Here is a 17,108-nt window from a genome sequence, read left to right on the forward strand (position 1 = left end):
CTTTCAGTGTCTTGTTGCAGGTTGTGCAATGTTCAAAGGTGTGTGAGACATTAGCATTAATATGTGTGTATGTGTGTGGGGGTCAAGTTTGGACGGTCGTACATATGCAAATAGCCAAGATTGTATATTTCAGGACCATGGACAGCAGCGATATCGGCATAGCAATATCTGTCATTCAGCATCACATGACAGTAGACAGCGGCCATCTCATGTGGAGTTGGCCCTGGGGAAATCCCATGTAATGAGAAACGAGGCCTAGGAGGCAAAAAGACTGAAGGAGAAGACTCCCACAGGAACTCTATGCTAAACTGTTCTGCCACATTCATTTCAAATGTTACATCTGCAAATAATTGAAACTGACTATTTAAATTACACTGTACAGCTTTAGTGTGTCTGTGCATCATAGGTACAACTGTAAGCAATTCCGGTCTCAAATGTCTGTTTAATGTGAGAAACAAAATGAAAAACACCTGTTAGACCATAACAATGCGGACTGTCATGCATTTCTACTATTACCAACAAGACAACGTGCCATGGAGACTTATAACGGATACATTCCAAACACCAAAGTTCCCACGCTAAGCGATATTGTTTACTACACAATTATGCATACAATCCAAGTCATACGTTTATTGTCATTCATACTCTTATTTTTAACCGAATATCTTTGCAAAAGTGTCCATTGTGTCAATTCAGAGCTCGGAAATATTGGAATAATGTGCTTAAGGGGACTGACACTCAAGGCGCACAACAGGATAACACAACAACCACATTTTCAATTGACAATCATTGTTTTAAATGGATGTGGTCGATTGTTTATATATCCCTATACAAATCTATGTATTTAACTTGTAAACCAAGGTTGGATTAGTAGGTCTAAGCAACATGCACCTGGATAATCGCTTCATGAATCGGGACGGGCTCCTACGTCCTCATATACACATTATGACATAATAAAGAGTTTAATCTTTCACGAAATAAAGACATAGAATCATACCCAATTATACAGGTTCTACACATTCCATTTCTCCATGGCAATAGAATGTAAACATTCTATTTTGCACCAAACATCGCCTACAACTCAATTCTAAGTGCAGCATATTGGACGACTCCACAGTCATTGATCATTCACGACTTTGAGTCATTCCTGTTATCTCTAGAGCATCCCGTATATCTATAGCGCTGCATTTCTTCCCCATCTTACCATGGATAGGGTTTCGTGCATTCCGGAGTTCACTTATGGTCCCACAAAGGTAATCTTAGGAGAAATGAATTTTAGCACACTGTAAATGCTTGTGCATAATGTGCATAACAAAGCACAATTATTTTCATTATCTTCAAAGGAATTCTGTAGAAGCAGCCTTTATTTTCAGACTCTGCAGGCCTGCTGGGAGGAAACATATGACAATAAACAGGTAAGATTCATCCCACAAAAACATAAACAACAGAAAGAGAGTTGTATTTCAAGACAGTTTAGAGAAGTTGGTCATAAGAGTTCTTAATATCACTTGCAAATTGTCAGGCATGAGCAGTTGTGAAATGTTGCGAGAGGCCCTTCTGAAAGCACATGATATGGTATTTCGTGGCACAGTCTCACACCTTACCTCATCTTGCAGAAGAAGCTCATGGTCCACTATCTGCTGCTCCAGAGTCAAGGCCAGGTCCCGCCCCATGTCACCACGGAGCACATGAGCAACTGGCTGGTGTCTCAGGGCAAAAAATCCCTTAGGGAGAGGTGAGTACCACGTCAGCACTCACCCTCACTGCCATTCTCTGCCACCAGCAGCACTCCAGGAGGTGTGGGTAAAATAAACAACAGAAAAAGCAGGAGCCAGGATAGTTGAATTGCTCTGTGTTTTATTTGAAGGGTGTGGAAGGAAACCCTGGAGGAGGGAAACGACCTCGCTCGGCTGGTAAGAGAATGAGAGTTTGAGACATACTACAAGTTAGTGAGCTCTTTACTAGCCTTTCAACAACTAGTTAGCACAGCAGGATAGATCTGTTGTGAAATTACACTAAAGGGACTTCCTGTTTCATACTGCAGGCCTGGGAAGTAAACACTTGCCTAAAAATGATGGACATAGAGCACGAGGCTTTCTGCAAGCTCCGCCGCTCCATGCACCCCACCTCGCCAGCTGACATGTGAGTTCCATGTACTGCCCTGCATATGACTTGATCCATTTATCTACTCATCTGTAACTACGCAGAAACAGACTAAGACAGTGTTCTATGTGAGAACATTGCACATCGTTTAGCTTTGTCTTCTCCTTTTTGTTGATTTCAGCGATCCTAAGGTCCACAGCATCGTGGAGAGAGCTGTGAGAAGCATTCTGGACAAGCAGTCCAATGAGCCCCGTAGCAACCTGCTCAGCCCATCTCAGGTGGTGGTGGAGGTGGTGCCCAGGCTCCTCCTGGCCCTGTGGCTTCAGCCAGAGGAAGGCCATTCAGAGCACCCAATCCTTACAAGCGGGATGGCCGTGGGCATGGTGGCGGCCGTAGTGGAGAAGCTCTCCTGCATGTTAAAGGACCCTTCCCCTCACATCCCTTTCTCCCGGGCTGCTGCTTTTGACTCTGTGCGGTCGATCCTCGGGAGAATCAGTCAGTCCTTCTCCACGGATGACCTCCAAAGCCCTTTTTATATGAGCTCTGTCTGTGCCTTTGTGGCGGACGAGGTGCAGGGCTGCTTCCAGCCCCCTGCAGCCACCCTACCAGTCCCCCCTGTCCTCGCGGTGGCCGTCTCCACCACACTACCAGCTGACATCCAAGCAGGTGAGTAGCAATGATAGAGAGCACTCTGACAGATGCCTGTTCTGATGACATCTTGGTGACTTGTAATAATAGAACTCATCAGGATTGTTGTTGTCACCCATAACACAGACGCAGACCCGGCTTCCTCCCACCTGGACGTTGTGGACATCACCCCTAACATAGAGGCAGACCTGGCTTCTTCCCACCTGGAGGTTGTGGTAATCACCCCTAACACAGAGGCAGACCAGGCTTCTTCCCACCTGGAGGTTGTGGACATCACCCCTAACATAGAGGCAGACCCGGCATCTTCCCACCTGGAGGTTAAAGACATCACCCCTAACACAGTGGCAGACCAGGCTTCTTCCCACCTGAATGTTGTGGACATCACCACTTACACAGAGGCAGAGCCCATCTCTTCCCTCTTGGAGGTTGTGGACGTCACACCTGAAGAAAGGACTCTCACGATGGGCGTCTTCGCCCCTTTGCCAGCTAACATCCAAGCAGGTGAGTAACACTTAGAGAGCACTCTGACAGGTGCCGTTTGTCATGACATCTTAGTAGAACCTTTCAACTGGCCAGTGTTTAGAACCTACGGTTTGCATTTGTTTACATTCTGTCCCTCTTTTTTCCCTTTCCAGAGGATGTTGCTGTGGTCATCCCGGATGTCACCCCACACGTCACCAAGGATGTGACACTGGATGTTCCATGCAGAGCAAGGAAAGGGGCAGTCCGGGGATTTTTTTGCAGTCTTTGGAGGGCAGTGTGCTGCTGCGCCTGCCACAAGGAAGAGGAGGAACAATATTAATTATTCATCAGACATTCAGAAATGGGATTGAACCATAGAACATTAAATTATTTACATTATAATTGGACTCAATTCTGCTTTTCTTCTGTTTGCTACTTAATTTCAGAACTTTTCTATAAACTTTCACTTTGCAAGTGTAGGTTGTGTAAATACCTGGGAAACATCCCAATTTTAATGCTTTTTAATAATTTACGTAGTACATAAAAAAATATATATATTATTTGACAACAAAAAAACGAAGGGGGCTCAACCAATTTGAGTTGAGGTGCAACCAAAAACATGAATCATCATAGAAAAGGAAAAAGCGCAACTCACTATAAAAAATGCATTATTTTATTCAAGCAAGGTTAAAAGATTAACGTTTCAGCCTAGTCTATGACGATATGCAAGTTGCATTTGCCCAGTAAAAGGGTGACCCAGACTCACCCTGGTTCTTGAGGGTTGAAGACAGTGAAAAATGATCATTAAGTAAATGGGACTTTTCAATTTTTGAAGAAAAATCTTTAATGAACATGAATTTAAATACAATTGACTTGAGGATCAGAGCAGGCAGGCTGACTGGCTAGCCCTGAAGGCCCTCTGCCTCTACCTCTGTGTGGTTCATCTCAACCAAGAGGTTGTGTGGGTTGTCTTTCTCTCTGTGGGTGTGAATCACTATGACCTCTCCCTCTGCCTGCCATTTGGCTGATCAGAAGCCTTCTGCTCTTTCTTGCTCACATGAACAGCAGGAATGGCCTCTGGGGTAACCTCCTCCTCTATCTAACGCCTCTTCCACCTCCTCTTTCTGACTGCGTTCGACTGAGGTCACTCGTTCTCTCTCCCTGGGTGTTGGATAGTTCCTCCTCCTCTGTGTCTTTGTGAGTTTGGAGGGAGTTATCCTGTTCCGGCTCCCTCTAAGGGTGTGCACCGTAATCTCTTTCGGTGTGTTGAAGGGTTCAGTGGTTTTGGAGGGAGTCTGAAGTTCGATCTCTAGCGATGAGTGTGGGGTCTGTCCCATGGTGGTGTCCCCCTCCCTCCTAAGGAGGAGCCACTGAGACATGTGATGAGGCCAAGGAAGATCACTCTGCAAGGATGGGATAGGACACATCACAACACTGCTGCTCATTCATATTCTAACACACCTCAGAGTACGAACACAAACATGGACACCCCCCCCCACACACACACACAATGAACGTACCTGTACATATCAAAATCATACATTCGACAGCCACCTCTTCCCCCACATGTATTGATCCCCCACCTCAAACATGTTGAGTCAATTCCAGATGCTGGAATGGTGCTGGAATGCAGGTGCAGTAGGGCATAGTATGTAATAATGTGATACCATGTGTACCCCATATCCTGTGTTGATGTTTTTTTTAAACATTGTATTTAACTTTTATTTAAACAGGGAGTCACATTGACATGAGTGCTCGGTTGCGCTCAAGATGGCGACATGAGGGTGTAGCATTTCTAGCTGAGGAACAATTTTAGGGTTTTCTCACAAAGTTTATAGTTTTAGACTGCAGTTACAATTAGTTTTTTTTTCCTCACAAAAAATGATATCTAACCATACAATGTAGCTATTTTTAATAATTTTGTAATTAATCAAACCATTGAAATAGTAGTTAAGTTATCCTGCTAACGTCTTCATAGCTAGTAGCATGTAATCAGGACATGACCAAACTGTTGCTGAGATAATGGATGTTGAAACTTCCAAGGAGAAAAGAGGCATTGTTGAAACTCACTCATATGCTTGCAGTGTAAAAAAGGGGGGTGAATGCGATTCATACCCGAATACCCCAACCAAGGAGCAACTTCCAAAGACGCTGAGAAGTGAACCATCAATGAGCCAGCTACAGGACAACATCGTCCGAAACCTCACGGCTAAAATCAAAAAGAGCGCAGATGACATCACGAATTTGGTGTAAAAGAACACTATCAGTATCGTTAACCTGAAGAAATCGATTGATTTCAGTGCTGAGGAAGTAAAAACTCTGAAGCAGCAGAACGCAACATTGAACATTCAGGTTGCAAAGCAGGAGAAGAAACTCACTGAAATGGAGTCAAAGGTAAACGAGAATGACCGGTATAGTCGAAGATGGAATCTTCGAATTTATAGAATAGCAAAAAAATCTGACGAGAACATCAAAGCAAGAGTGAAGGACATTTGCAGGGCAATAGTCCCGGAGGAGGAGCGAAATGATGTTGCAGGTTCTCTGGATGTAGTGCACCGCCTGGGTAGGCTGAGAGATGGGGAAAACAACCAGCCACCACGACCAGTGATCATGAGATTCATCTCCAGGACAGCGAGGGATTTGACATGGAAAAGTGCAAAGAAAAATGACTTTTTAAAGAAGAACAACCTGAGGTTCAAGGAGGATCTGACAGCATTTGACAAAGAAGCTCGGAATCATCTGTGGCCGATAATTGAGAGAACACCTAACCTGCCTCTAATTGGGAACCATACAAACACTAGAAACCCCCCGTCACGCTATGACCTATACACCATAGAGAACCCAGAGGGCTCTCTATGGTTCGGGCGTGACATAAGGACAATAGGTATAGAATAACTATCTTCAAAGTAATGACTCGGGACGTCGGGTTTGATATGAAAGCTTCTTTTAGTAATAATTCTTGATCACGTTACATTTAACAACTTTAGATTCTACAAAGCAATGCTAAGATGCTAGCGCAAAGGAGCCAAAAATAATCACCTGTTAATTGCACTTAACTAGCGCGTTCAATCTACTTCCTGTCGCAAGGCATTCTGGAACTTGCAGTCAAAAGCGTAATTCAATACTAACCAATACAATTATATATGTAAATAACTGTAAAGAAATATCTTTAGATACAGCTCAATGAATTAACGTAAACATTAACTCTGTAACACATTAAAGTTACAACAATAGGTCCCCTGGAAATTATGGTTTAATAAGCGAGTTTTATAAAACATTCAATGATAAATTGATTCCTTTCATTCTTGCTATGTTTCAAGAATCAATAGAAAAAGGGGAGTTACCGGCTTCCTTAAAGCAAGGTGTAATTACTTTGATTCCCAAACCTAATAAGGATACTCTTTATGTAGACAACTGGAGACCCATTAGCCTGTTGAATAATGATGGAAAATTATTTGCCCTTGTATTTGCTAAGAGATTGAAACAAGGCTTGCTGTCACGGCTTTCTTCCTGGGATGAAGGAGAGAACCAAAATGCACGCAGTTAGTGTTCAACATGTTTAATTTAATGAACTGTGAACACTTACAACAATACAAAAACAACAAACGTGAAAACCGAGACAGTCCTATCTGGTGCAGAACACAAACACAGATACAGGAAACAACCACCCACAAAATCCCAACACAAAACAAGCCTCCTATATATGATTCTCAATCAGGGACAACGATTGACAGCTGCCTCTGATTGAGAACCATAATAGGCTGGACACAGAAACAGACAAACTAGACACACAACATAGAATTCCCACCCAGCTCACGTCCTGACCAACACTAAACAAGCAAAACACATAAAAACTCTGGTCAGGACGTTACACTTGCATCATATAGTTTAAGATTTCAATACTCTAAATAATATTTTAAAAATAAATTGGATTCTGAAGAATGTTAAGAACCAGAACAGTATTTGGAATGTCTTCCCTAAGTATTTATTTGACTCTGTTGGTGGTTTAGAATTTTTGCTTCGATGTAATTTTGATATTGATAAAATCCCAGTAAAGTTGGCAAAATTCCATAAGCAGGCAATTTTAGCTTGGATGTTAGCGTATAAACACAATTTGTCCGCTCACCGATACTTTTTATGGAACAAAGATATACGATTTAAAAATAAGTATTTTTTCATAACTGGTTTGAGAATAAAATTATTTTGGTTGGTCAGTTACTGAATAAGGATGGATTTCTACTCCCATATGGGGAATTTCTTGATAAGTTTAAAATTCCAATAACCCCGAAAGAATATGCAATTGTTTTTGATGCGATTCCAAGTTGGGTTGTCTCTTTTAAATTCCTCTGTGGTTGATGTAAGTAACATAGATTTACATGAAAATATACTAATTGGCAATATTAACATCAAAGATAAATGTAGTAATAAACAGATTGGGAATATTGTTTGTGATACTACAATTCCCTCAGCAAGTTTATCTTGGTCAGATATCTATGGTGATATACAATGGGGGAAAGCATGGAAAATTGCTAACAAATACTGTATCAGTAACAAAGTAAAGGAAGTCAATTTAAAATGTTATACTTAGAATTTATACTGTAAAACATGTTTTGGAAAGATTCAAGCTGTCACGACCGTCGTATGAATAATTAGATCAAGGCGCAGCGTGAGTAGAGTTCCACATTTTAATAATAGTGAAACTTCCAATAACAACAAAGATATAAAGATTGTGAAACACGTAGCGAACATAGGCACTCAGGGAGTGACAGTCAGGGAGTGACAGTACCCCCCCCCAAAGGTGCGGACTCCGACCGTAAAACCTGAAACTAGATGGGGGGGGTTAGGGTGGGCAACTAGTGTCGGTGGCGGCTCCGGTGCGGGACGTAGCACCCGCTCAGACCGCGGATCCGGCCATGGAGCCGAGACTGGACGCCGTGCCCGGACACCGGCGCAGAGGAAGGCTCCGGCCATGGAGCGGGACTGGACGCCGTGCCCGGACACCGGCGCAGAGGAAGGCTCCGGCCATGGAGCGGGACTGGATGCCGTGCCCGGACTGAGCACCAGAGCAGAGGAAGGTTCCGGCCATCGAGCGGGACTGGACGCCGTGCCTGGACATCGGCGCAGTGGAAGGCTACTGCCATGGCACCGTCGCTGGAAGCTCCGGGCCCTGGACTGTGAGCCGGCACAAGACGTACCGGGCTGGGATGGCGCACTGGAGGCCTGGTGCGTGGAGCCAGCACAGGTTGCACCGGACTGATGACACGCTCCTCAGGGCGAGTGCGGGGAGCCGGCACAGGACGTACCGGGCTGGGGAGGCGCACTGGAGGCCTGGAGGCCTGGTGCGTGGAGCCGGCACAGGCTGCACCGGGCTGGTGACACACTCTTCAGGGCGAGTGCGTGGAGCCGGCACAGGACATATCGGGCTGGGGAGGCGCACTGGAGGCATGGTGCGTGGAGCCGGCACAGGTTGCACCGGGCTGGTGACACTCTCCTCAAAACGCCTGCGCTGCAGCATACTCCTAGCCAACACCTCTCTCCGATATCCCTCCTCAATCTGCTCCATCAACTCCCAGACGGTCTCTGGCTCTCACCTCGCCTGACCTGCCCTTGTGCACCCCCCCCCCCCCCCCCCCAAACAACTTGGGGTTTCCCTTGGGCTGTTTGTATCCGCGGACCCCGCGTCGTCGCTGTCCTCCTTAACCTCTCTGGGATATGTGGGACGGTAACGTCCCACCTGGCCAACATCCAGTGAAAATGCAGAGCGCCAAATTCAAATGAATTACTATAAAAAATTTACTTTCATGAAATCACACATTCAATATACCAAAATAAAGCTACACTTGTTGTGAATCCAGCCAACATGTCAGATTTCAAAAATGCTTTACAGAGAAAGCAAACAATGCTATTATCTGAGGATAGCACCCCAGCTAACAATCACAGACCATCATATTTCAACACTCCCGGCGCGACACAAAACGCAGAAATAAAGATATAATTCATGCCTTACCTTTGACGAGCTTCTTCTGTTGGCACTACAATGTGTCCCATAAACATCACAAACGGTCCTTTTGTTCGATTAATTCCGTCAATATATATCCAAAATGTCCCATTTATTTGGCGCGTTTGATCCAGAAAAACACCGGTTCCAACTTGCACAACGTGACTACAAAATATCTCAAAAGTTACCTGTAAGCTTTGTCCAAACTACTTTTGTAATACAACTTTAGGTATTTTTTAACGTAAATAATCGATAAAATTGAAGACGGCATGATCTGTGTTCAATACCGGAGGAAAACAATGTGTAGCATGCTTTCTAGTCACGCACCTCTGGCAAACAGTACACTTCACTGGAGCCTCATTCTGAACATGGCTACTTCTTCATTTCTCAAAGGAAAAACCTTAACCAATTTCTAAAGACTGTTGACATCCAGTGGAAGCGATAGGAACTGCAGGAAGGTCCCTTAGAAATCTGGATTCCCAATGAAACCTCATTAAAAAGAGAGTGACCTCAACAACAACAAAAAAATTGAATGGTTTGTCCTCAGGGTTTTACCTGCCAAATAAGTTCTGTTATAGTCACAGACATGATTCAAACAGTTTTAGAAACTTCTGAGTGTTTTCTATCCAATACTAATAATAATATGCATATACTAGCATCTGGGACTGAGTAGGAGGCCGTTTACTCTGGGCACGCTTTTCATCCAAACGTGAAAATGCTGCCCCCTATCCTAGAGAAGTTAACTCCTCGGCGACTCCCGCTAAGGAAGGGTCTCGCATCCACCTAGTATCTCTTCCCATGTCCAACTCTCCTTCACCTCCTGGGCACGCTGCTCAGTCCTGTAATGGTGGGATATTCTGTCACGACCGTCATATGAATAATTAGACCAAGGGGCAGCGTGAGTAGAGTTCCACATTTTAATAGTGAAACTTCCAATAACAAAGATATAACGATCGTGAAACACGTAGCGAACATAGGCACTCACATAAAACAATTATCCCACATCGCAGGTGGGAAGAAGGACACACTAAGTATGATCCCCAATTAGAGGTAACGATTATCAGCTGCCTCCAATTGGGAACCATACACACACACCAACATACAAATATAATACCTAGAAACGTCCCTAGTCACGCCCTGACCTAAAATACCATAGAGAACCCCGAGGGCTCTCTATGGTCAGGGCGTGACACAAGCTGAAAATTGAATATAACTGATTTCTGTGGAATGGAGAAGGATACCATTTTGCATTTGTTTTTTACCTGTATTTATAGCACAATGTTTTGGATTGAAATACAGAATTTTGTTATAAAAAAAATAGGACCGGTTGTACTATAATGGTTTTGATATAATGATTTATTTCAGAAATTCTAACGTAAATAAAGATGTGGTATATTTAATTCACCTGCTAATAGTACTAGGTACATTTCATATTCACAAATGCAAATGGTCTAATTCAAAACCTAACTTTTTTCACTTTATAAATGAGTTTAAACAATATGGCACCACTTTAACTAAAATGAAAAAAACAAAAAGGCAATTAAAACTTGTTTGTTTAGGATTCCTGGCAATGTAAATAGTTTGTTATTATGCTTGTTTGCATGTGACTATTCCTCTTTTGTTTGATGATATTTGTTCATAAAAAAGAAAGAAAAAAAGAGTGCCCTGTAAAAGTTGAAGTCATATTGAACAACTACCAGAGAGAACCTTCTCTACATAGGAATTGCATACCATATTTTTTCCATATATCAAAATAAGCAATTACTTACTTAGATAAGGCCACAACAAGGCCCCAGTTAATGGTTGAAAATAAATTATTTCAGTACCAATGAGTTACACTGAGTGTATAAAATATTAAGAACACCTGCTCTTTCCATGACATATGAATCCAGGTTAAAGCTATAATCCCTTATGGATGTCACTAGTTAAATCCACTTAAATCAGTGTAGATAAAGAGGAGGAGAAAGGTTAAAAAATATATTGTCAGGCTTGTGACAATTGAGACATGGATTGTGTATGTGTGCCATTCAGAGGGTGAAGGGCAAGACAAAATATTTACGTGCCTTTCAACGGGGCATGGTAGTAGGTGCTAGGGGTACCAGTTTGTGTCAAGAACTGCAACGCTTTTTACGCTCAACAGTTTACCGTGTGTATCAAGAATGGTCCACCACTCAAAAGACATACAGCCAATTTGACACAACTGTGGGAAGCATTGGAGTCAACATGGGCCAGCATCCCTGTGAATGTTTTGTACACTCCGTACATTAATAGTATTGGTACCGTGTTCTTGCCGTAACCTGTAAAGCTGGAGCAGCCTGCGAGGCAGGGGGAGGTGTAGGTGATGCCATTGTCTGAACACACAGGGTCCCACTCCCCAGCCAAGCAGGAGCAGTCTCTGTTACACTCTGACAACAGGCTGCCATCGTACACCAGGGGACCTGGGGAACAGCTTTGTTTACCTCGACGACATCCTGATCTTCCCCAAAAACTCTTCCGGAACACATACAGCCCTGTCCCACCTCACTCAAGCAGGTTTTTGCTGAAATCCACAGGGCATTCATAGAGCTCAAGGAATGTTTCACCTCCGGACCCATCCTCGTTCATCCTGATCCTACTCGTCCCTTTGTGGTAGAGGTGGACGCCTCGGACACCGGAGCTGGGGTGGTCCTTTCACAGCGAACGAGGAGGACAAGAAACTGCACCCAAGCGCCTTTCTCTCCAAGCGGTTCTCGACCAGCGGAAGGCAACTACGATGTAGGCAACCGGGAGCTCTTGGCAGTTAAGTGGGCCCTTGAGGGGTGGAGACACTGGTTGAAACCACTGCTTCATCACCAGGTCTCTTCTTTGCGCCTGGGTCCAACCTTACCACGTCACAGTTATAGCATCTCTTAATCCCTTCTCTTAACATGTATGGCCCCAAAACATAATCAAGCAGCTGACCAATTACGCAAGACTTTAGTTCTAAATTAACTGAGATTAATCAACAACTGGATACATTTCTTTATTTCTTAAGTAAAACTATCCTCCATATTGGAGTATCTCTACAAGTACAAGTTTAACCAGTATTTCAGTTGTTTTACCGTCCCATGAAGAAGTGTGGCAGGCCTGTGAGGAAGGATCCTACAGCCATGAGGAAACAGCCCATAGTAATGAGCCTGGGCCGGTGCAGCTTCGCCCCAAAATGACTGACCACAGCCAGGAACAGCAGGTTACCTGCAAGAAACCACAACACTACAGTAGCCAGGAATCGCAAATTATAAACACTGTTTTCTTTTAAACTAAAAATAACATATCAGTTTTGGATACTAGGCTGCAAAAACATAGCATCACATAAAACAATGTTAGGGGTTTGACAGTAGAGTTATGGACAAACGCCAGTCAATCAATTAATAGGAACAACTATAAAACTGGACAGTATTGAGAGCAGACTCTAATTGAACCACAAAAGACCTTCATGTCTTAAGTAATGATGGACTGTTGGTTCTCTTTGAGCTGTTCTTGGCATTATATGGACTTGGTCTTTTACCAAATAGGAATATCTTCTGTAAACCATCCCTACCTTGTCACAACACAACCTATTGGCTCAAACGCTTTAATAAGGAAAGAAATTCCACAAATTCACTTTTAAGAAGGTACACCTGTTAATTGAAATGCATTCCAGGTGACTACCTCATGAATAGGTTTGAGAGAATGCCAAGAGTGTGCAAAGCGGTCATCAAGGAAAAGGATGGCTACTTCGAAGAATCTCAAATATATTTTGATTTGTTTAACACTTTTTTGCTTCCTACATGATTCCAATTGTGCTATTTCATAGTTTTGATGTGTTCACTATTATTCTAAAATGTCAACAATTGTAAAAAATTAAGAAAAACCCTTAAATGAGTAGGTGTGTCCAGACTTTTACCTGGTACTGTATATATTGTGATATTGCAAATATGGTACAATCCAGGGGTGCAAAGCTCTTGGAGACTTACCCAGAAAGACTCACAGCTTTAATCGCTGCCAAAGGTGATTCTAACATGTATTGTGAATACTTATGGAAATTAGATATTTCTGTATTTAATTTTCAATACGTTTGAGAAAAAAAAATCAAAACATGTTTTCACTTTGTCATTATGGGGTATTGTCTGTAGCTGGGTGAGATGATAAAAAAAAACTATAATTTAATCCATTTGGAATTCAGGCTGTAAGAAAACAAAATGAGGAATAAGTTAAGGGGTATGAACACTTTCTGAAGGCACTGTATATCTGCAAGAAAGTGATAAATGAGCGACTCTTTGAAAGGGGTCATATAAACATTGCCTTATTTAAAAGAAAATAGCTATCATGCTATAATCGGCATAGTTCCTCAGACCAAATCTTCATTCTGACTTAAACAAAGCAATCTGATCATGCTCCAGTAAAATACATGCTACAGGGAATGCAAAAAAATGGCTTCTGCAAAGCACATATACGTTGTCCAATCAACATCCACACATTGATTTCATTCTTCGGCTCTTTATTCAAACACAAACACACTTGGAATAAAATGCTCTTTCAGTGTCTTGTTGCAGGTTGCAATGTTCAAAAGTGTGTGAGAGATTAGCATGAATGTGTGTGTATGTGTGGGAGGTCAAGATTGGACGGTCGTACATATGCAAATAGCCAAGATTGTATATTTCAGGCCCATGGACAGCAGCGATATCGGCATAGCAATATCTGTCATTCAGCATCACATGACAGTAGACAGCGGCCATCTCATGTGGAGTTGGCCCTGGGGAAATCCCATGTAATGAGAAACGAGGCCTAGGAGGCAAAGAGATTGAAAAAGAAGACTCCCACAGGAACTCTATGCTAAACTGTTCTGCCACATTCATTTCAAATGTTACATCTTTCGATTTGTAAATAATAGGGAATACATCTGCAAATAATTGAAACTGACTATTCAAATTACACTGTACAGCTTTAGTGTGTCTGTGCATCATAGGTACAACTGTAGGCAATTCCGTTCTTATAACGGATACTTTCCAAACACCAAAAGTTCCCACGCTGAGCGATATTGTTTACTACACAATTATGCATACAATCCAAGTCATACGTTTATTGTCATTCATACTCTTATTTTAAACCGAATATCTTTGCAAACGTGTTCATTGTGTCAATTCAGAGCTCGGAAATATTGGCATAATATGCTTAAGGGGACTGACACTCAAGGCGCACAACAGGATAACGCAACAACCACATTTTCAATTGACAATCATTGTTTTAAATGGATGTGGTCGATTGTTTATATATGCCTATACAAATCTATGTATTTAACTTGTAAACCAAGGTTGGATTAGTAGGTCTAAGCAACATGCACCTGGATAATTGCGTTATGAATCGGGACGGGCTCCTACGTCCTCATATACACATTATGACATAATAAAGAGCTTAATCTTTCACGAAATAAAGACATAGAAGCATACCCAATTATACAGGTTCTACACATTCCATTTCTCCATGGCAATAGAATGTAAACATTCTATTTTGCGCCAAACATCGCCTACAACTCAATTCTAAGTGCAGCATATTGGACGACTCCACAGTCATTGATCATTCGCGACTTTAAGTCATTCCTGTTATCTCTAGAGCATCCCGTATATCTATAGCGCTGCATTTCTTCCCCATCTTACAATGGATAGGGTTTGGTGCATTCCGGAGTTCACTTATGGTCCCACAAAGGTAATCTTAGGAGAAATTAATTGTAACAGACTGTAAATGCCTGTGCATAATGTGCATAACAAAGCATAATTATTTTCATTATCTTCAAAGGAATTCTGTAGAAGCAGCCTTTATTTTCAGACTCTGCAGGCCTGCTGGGAGGAAACATATTACAATAAACAGGTAAGATTCATCCCACAAAAACATAAACAACAGAAAGAGAGTTGTATTTCAAGACAGTTTAGAGAAGTTGGTCATAAGAGTTCTTAATATCACTTGCAAATTGTCAGGCATGAGCAGTTGTGAAATGTTGCGAGAGGCCCTTCTGAAAGCACATGATATGGTATTTCGTGGCACGGTCTCACACCTTACCTCATCTTGCAGAAGAAGCTCATGGTCCACTATCTGCTGCTCCAGAGTCAAGGCCAGGTCCCGCCCCATGTCACCACGGAGCACATGAGCAACTGGCTGGTGTCTCAGGGCAAAAAATCCCTTAGGGAGAGGTGAGTACCACGTCAGCACTCACCTTCACTGCCATTCCCTGCCACCAGCAGCACTCCAGGAGGTGTGGGTAAAATAAACAACAGAAAAATCAGGAGCCAGGATAGTTGAATTGCTCTGTGTTTTATTTGAAGGGTGTGGAAGGAAACCCTGGAGGAGGGAAACGACTTCGCTCGGCTGGTAAGAGAATGAGAGTTAGAGACATACTACAAGTCAGTGAGCTCTTTACTAGCCTTTCAACAACTAGTTAGCACAGCAGGATAGCTATGCTGTGAAATTACACTAATGGGAATTCCTGTTTCATACTGCAGGCCTGGGAAGTAAACACTTACCTAAAAATGATGGACATAGAGCACAAGGCTTTCTGCAAGCTCCGCCGCTCCATGCACCCCACCTCGCCAGCTGACATGTGAGTTCCATGTACTGCCCTGCATATGACTTGATCCATTTATCTACTCATCTGTAACTACGCAGAAACAGACTAAGACAGTGTTCTATGTGAGAACATTGCACATCGTTTAGCTTTGTCTTCTCCTTTTTGTTGATTTCAGCGATCCTAAGGTCCACAGCATCGTGGAGAGAGCTGTGAGGAGCATTCTGGGCGAGCAGTCCAATGAGCCCCGTAGCAACCTGCTCAGCCCATCTCAGGTGGTGGTGGAGGTGGTGCCCAGGCTCCTCCTGGCCCTGTGGCTTCAGCCAGAGGAAGGCCATTCAGAGCACCCAATCCTTATAAGCGGGATGGCCGTGGGCATGGTGGCGGCCGTAGTGGAGAAGCTCTCCTGCATGTTGAAGGACCCTTCCCCTCACATCCCTTTCTCCCGGGCTGCTGCTTTTGACTCTGTGCGGTCGATCCTCGGGAGAATCAGTCAGTTCTTCTCCACGGATGACCTCCAGAGCCCTTTTTATTTGAGCTCTGTCTGTGCCTTTGTGGCGGACGAGGTGCAGAGCTGCTTCCAGCCCCCTGCAGCCACCCTACCAGTCCCCCCTGTCCTCGCGGTGGCCGTCTCCACCACACTACCAGCTGACATCCAAGCAGGTGAGTAGCAATGATAGAGAGCACTCTGACAGATGCCTGTTCTGAAGACATCTTGGTGACTTGTAGTAATAAAACTCATCAGGATTGTTGTTGTCACCCATAACACAGATGCAGACCAGGCTTCTTCCCACCTGGAGGTTGTGGACATCACTGCTAATACAGAGGCAGACCAGGCTTCTTCCCACCTGGAGGTTGTGGACATCACCACTTACAGAGGCAGAGCCCATCTCTTCCCTCTTGGAGGTAGTTGACGTCACACCTGAAGAAAGGACTCTCACGGTGGCCGTCTTCGCCCCTCTGCCAGCTAACATCCAAGCAGGTGAGTAACACTTAGAGAGCACTCTGACAGGTGCCGTTTGTCATGACATCTTAGTAGAACCTTTCAACCGGCCAGTGTTTAGAACCTACGGTTTGCATTTGTTTACATTCTGTCCCTCTTTTTTCCCTTTCCAGAGGATGTTGCTGTGGTCATCCCAGATGTCACCCCACACGTCACCAAGGATGTGACACTGGATGTTCCATGCAGAGCAAGGAAAGGGGCAGTCCGGCGATATTTTTGCAGTCTTTGGAGGGCAGTGTGCTGCTGCGCCTGCCACAAGGAAGAGGAGGAACAATATTAATTATTCATCAGACATTCAGAAATGGGATTGAACCATAGAACATTAAATTATTCGCATT

General features: G+C 43.5%; 1 protein-coding gene and 1 long non-coding RNA gene across 3 annotated transcripts; one reads left to right on the forward strand and one right to left on the reverse strand.

Moving 5' to 3' along the window:
* Positions 1-1,509: 1,509 nt before the first annotated feature.
* On the forward strand, positions 1,510-8,470 carry LOC139538004 (uncharacterized). The gene is made up of 8 exons (XM_071339930.1): positions 1,510-1,735; positions 1,868-1,913; positions 2,045-2,142; positions 2,285-2,769; positions 2,878-3,252; positions 3,387-3,436; positions 5,497-5,624; positions 8,101-8,470. The coding sequence occupies exons 1-8, from the start codon at positions 1,626-1,628 to the stop codon at positions 8,468-8,470; spliced, it is 1,662 nt and encodes a 553-aa protein (XP_071196031.1). The 5' UTR covers positions 1,510-1,625.
* A 3,820-nt stretch (positions 8,471-12,290) lies between these two features.
* On the reverse strand, positions 12,291-15,957 carry LOC139536783 (uncharacterized). 2 transcript variants are annotated; one of them, XR_011667393.1, is made up of 3 exons: positions 15,727-15,957; positions 15,266-15,571; positions 12,291-12,424 (listed from the first exon to the last, which is right to left on the reverse strand). It is a non-coding gene; the product is annotated as an uncharacterized lncRNA (long non-coding RNA). The 2 variants fall into 2 exon arrangements; XR_011667394.1 differs by lacking the exon at positions 12,291-12,424 and adding an exon at positions 12,431-15,048.
* Positions 15,958-17,108: the final 1,151 nt, after the last annotated feature.

The sequence above is a fragment of the Salvelinus alpinus genome, chromosome 13, assembly GCF_045679555.1.
Source record: "Salvelinus alpinus chromosome 13, SLU_Salpinus.1, whole genome shotgun sequence".
In the NCBI taxonomy this organism is placed as follows: Eukaryota; Metazoa; Chordata; class Actinopteri; order Salmoniformes; family Salmonidae; genus Salvelinus; species Salvelinus alpinus.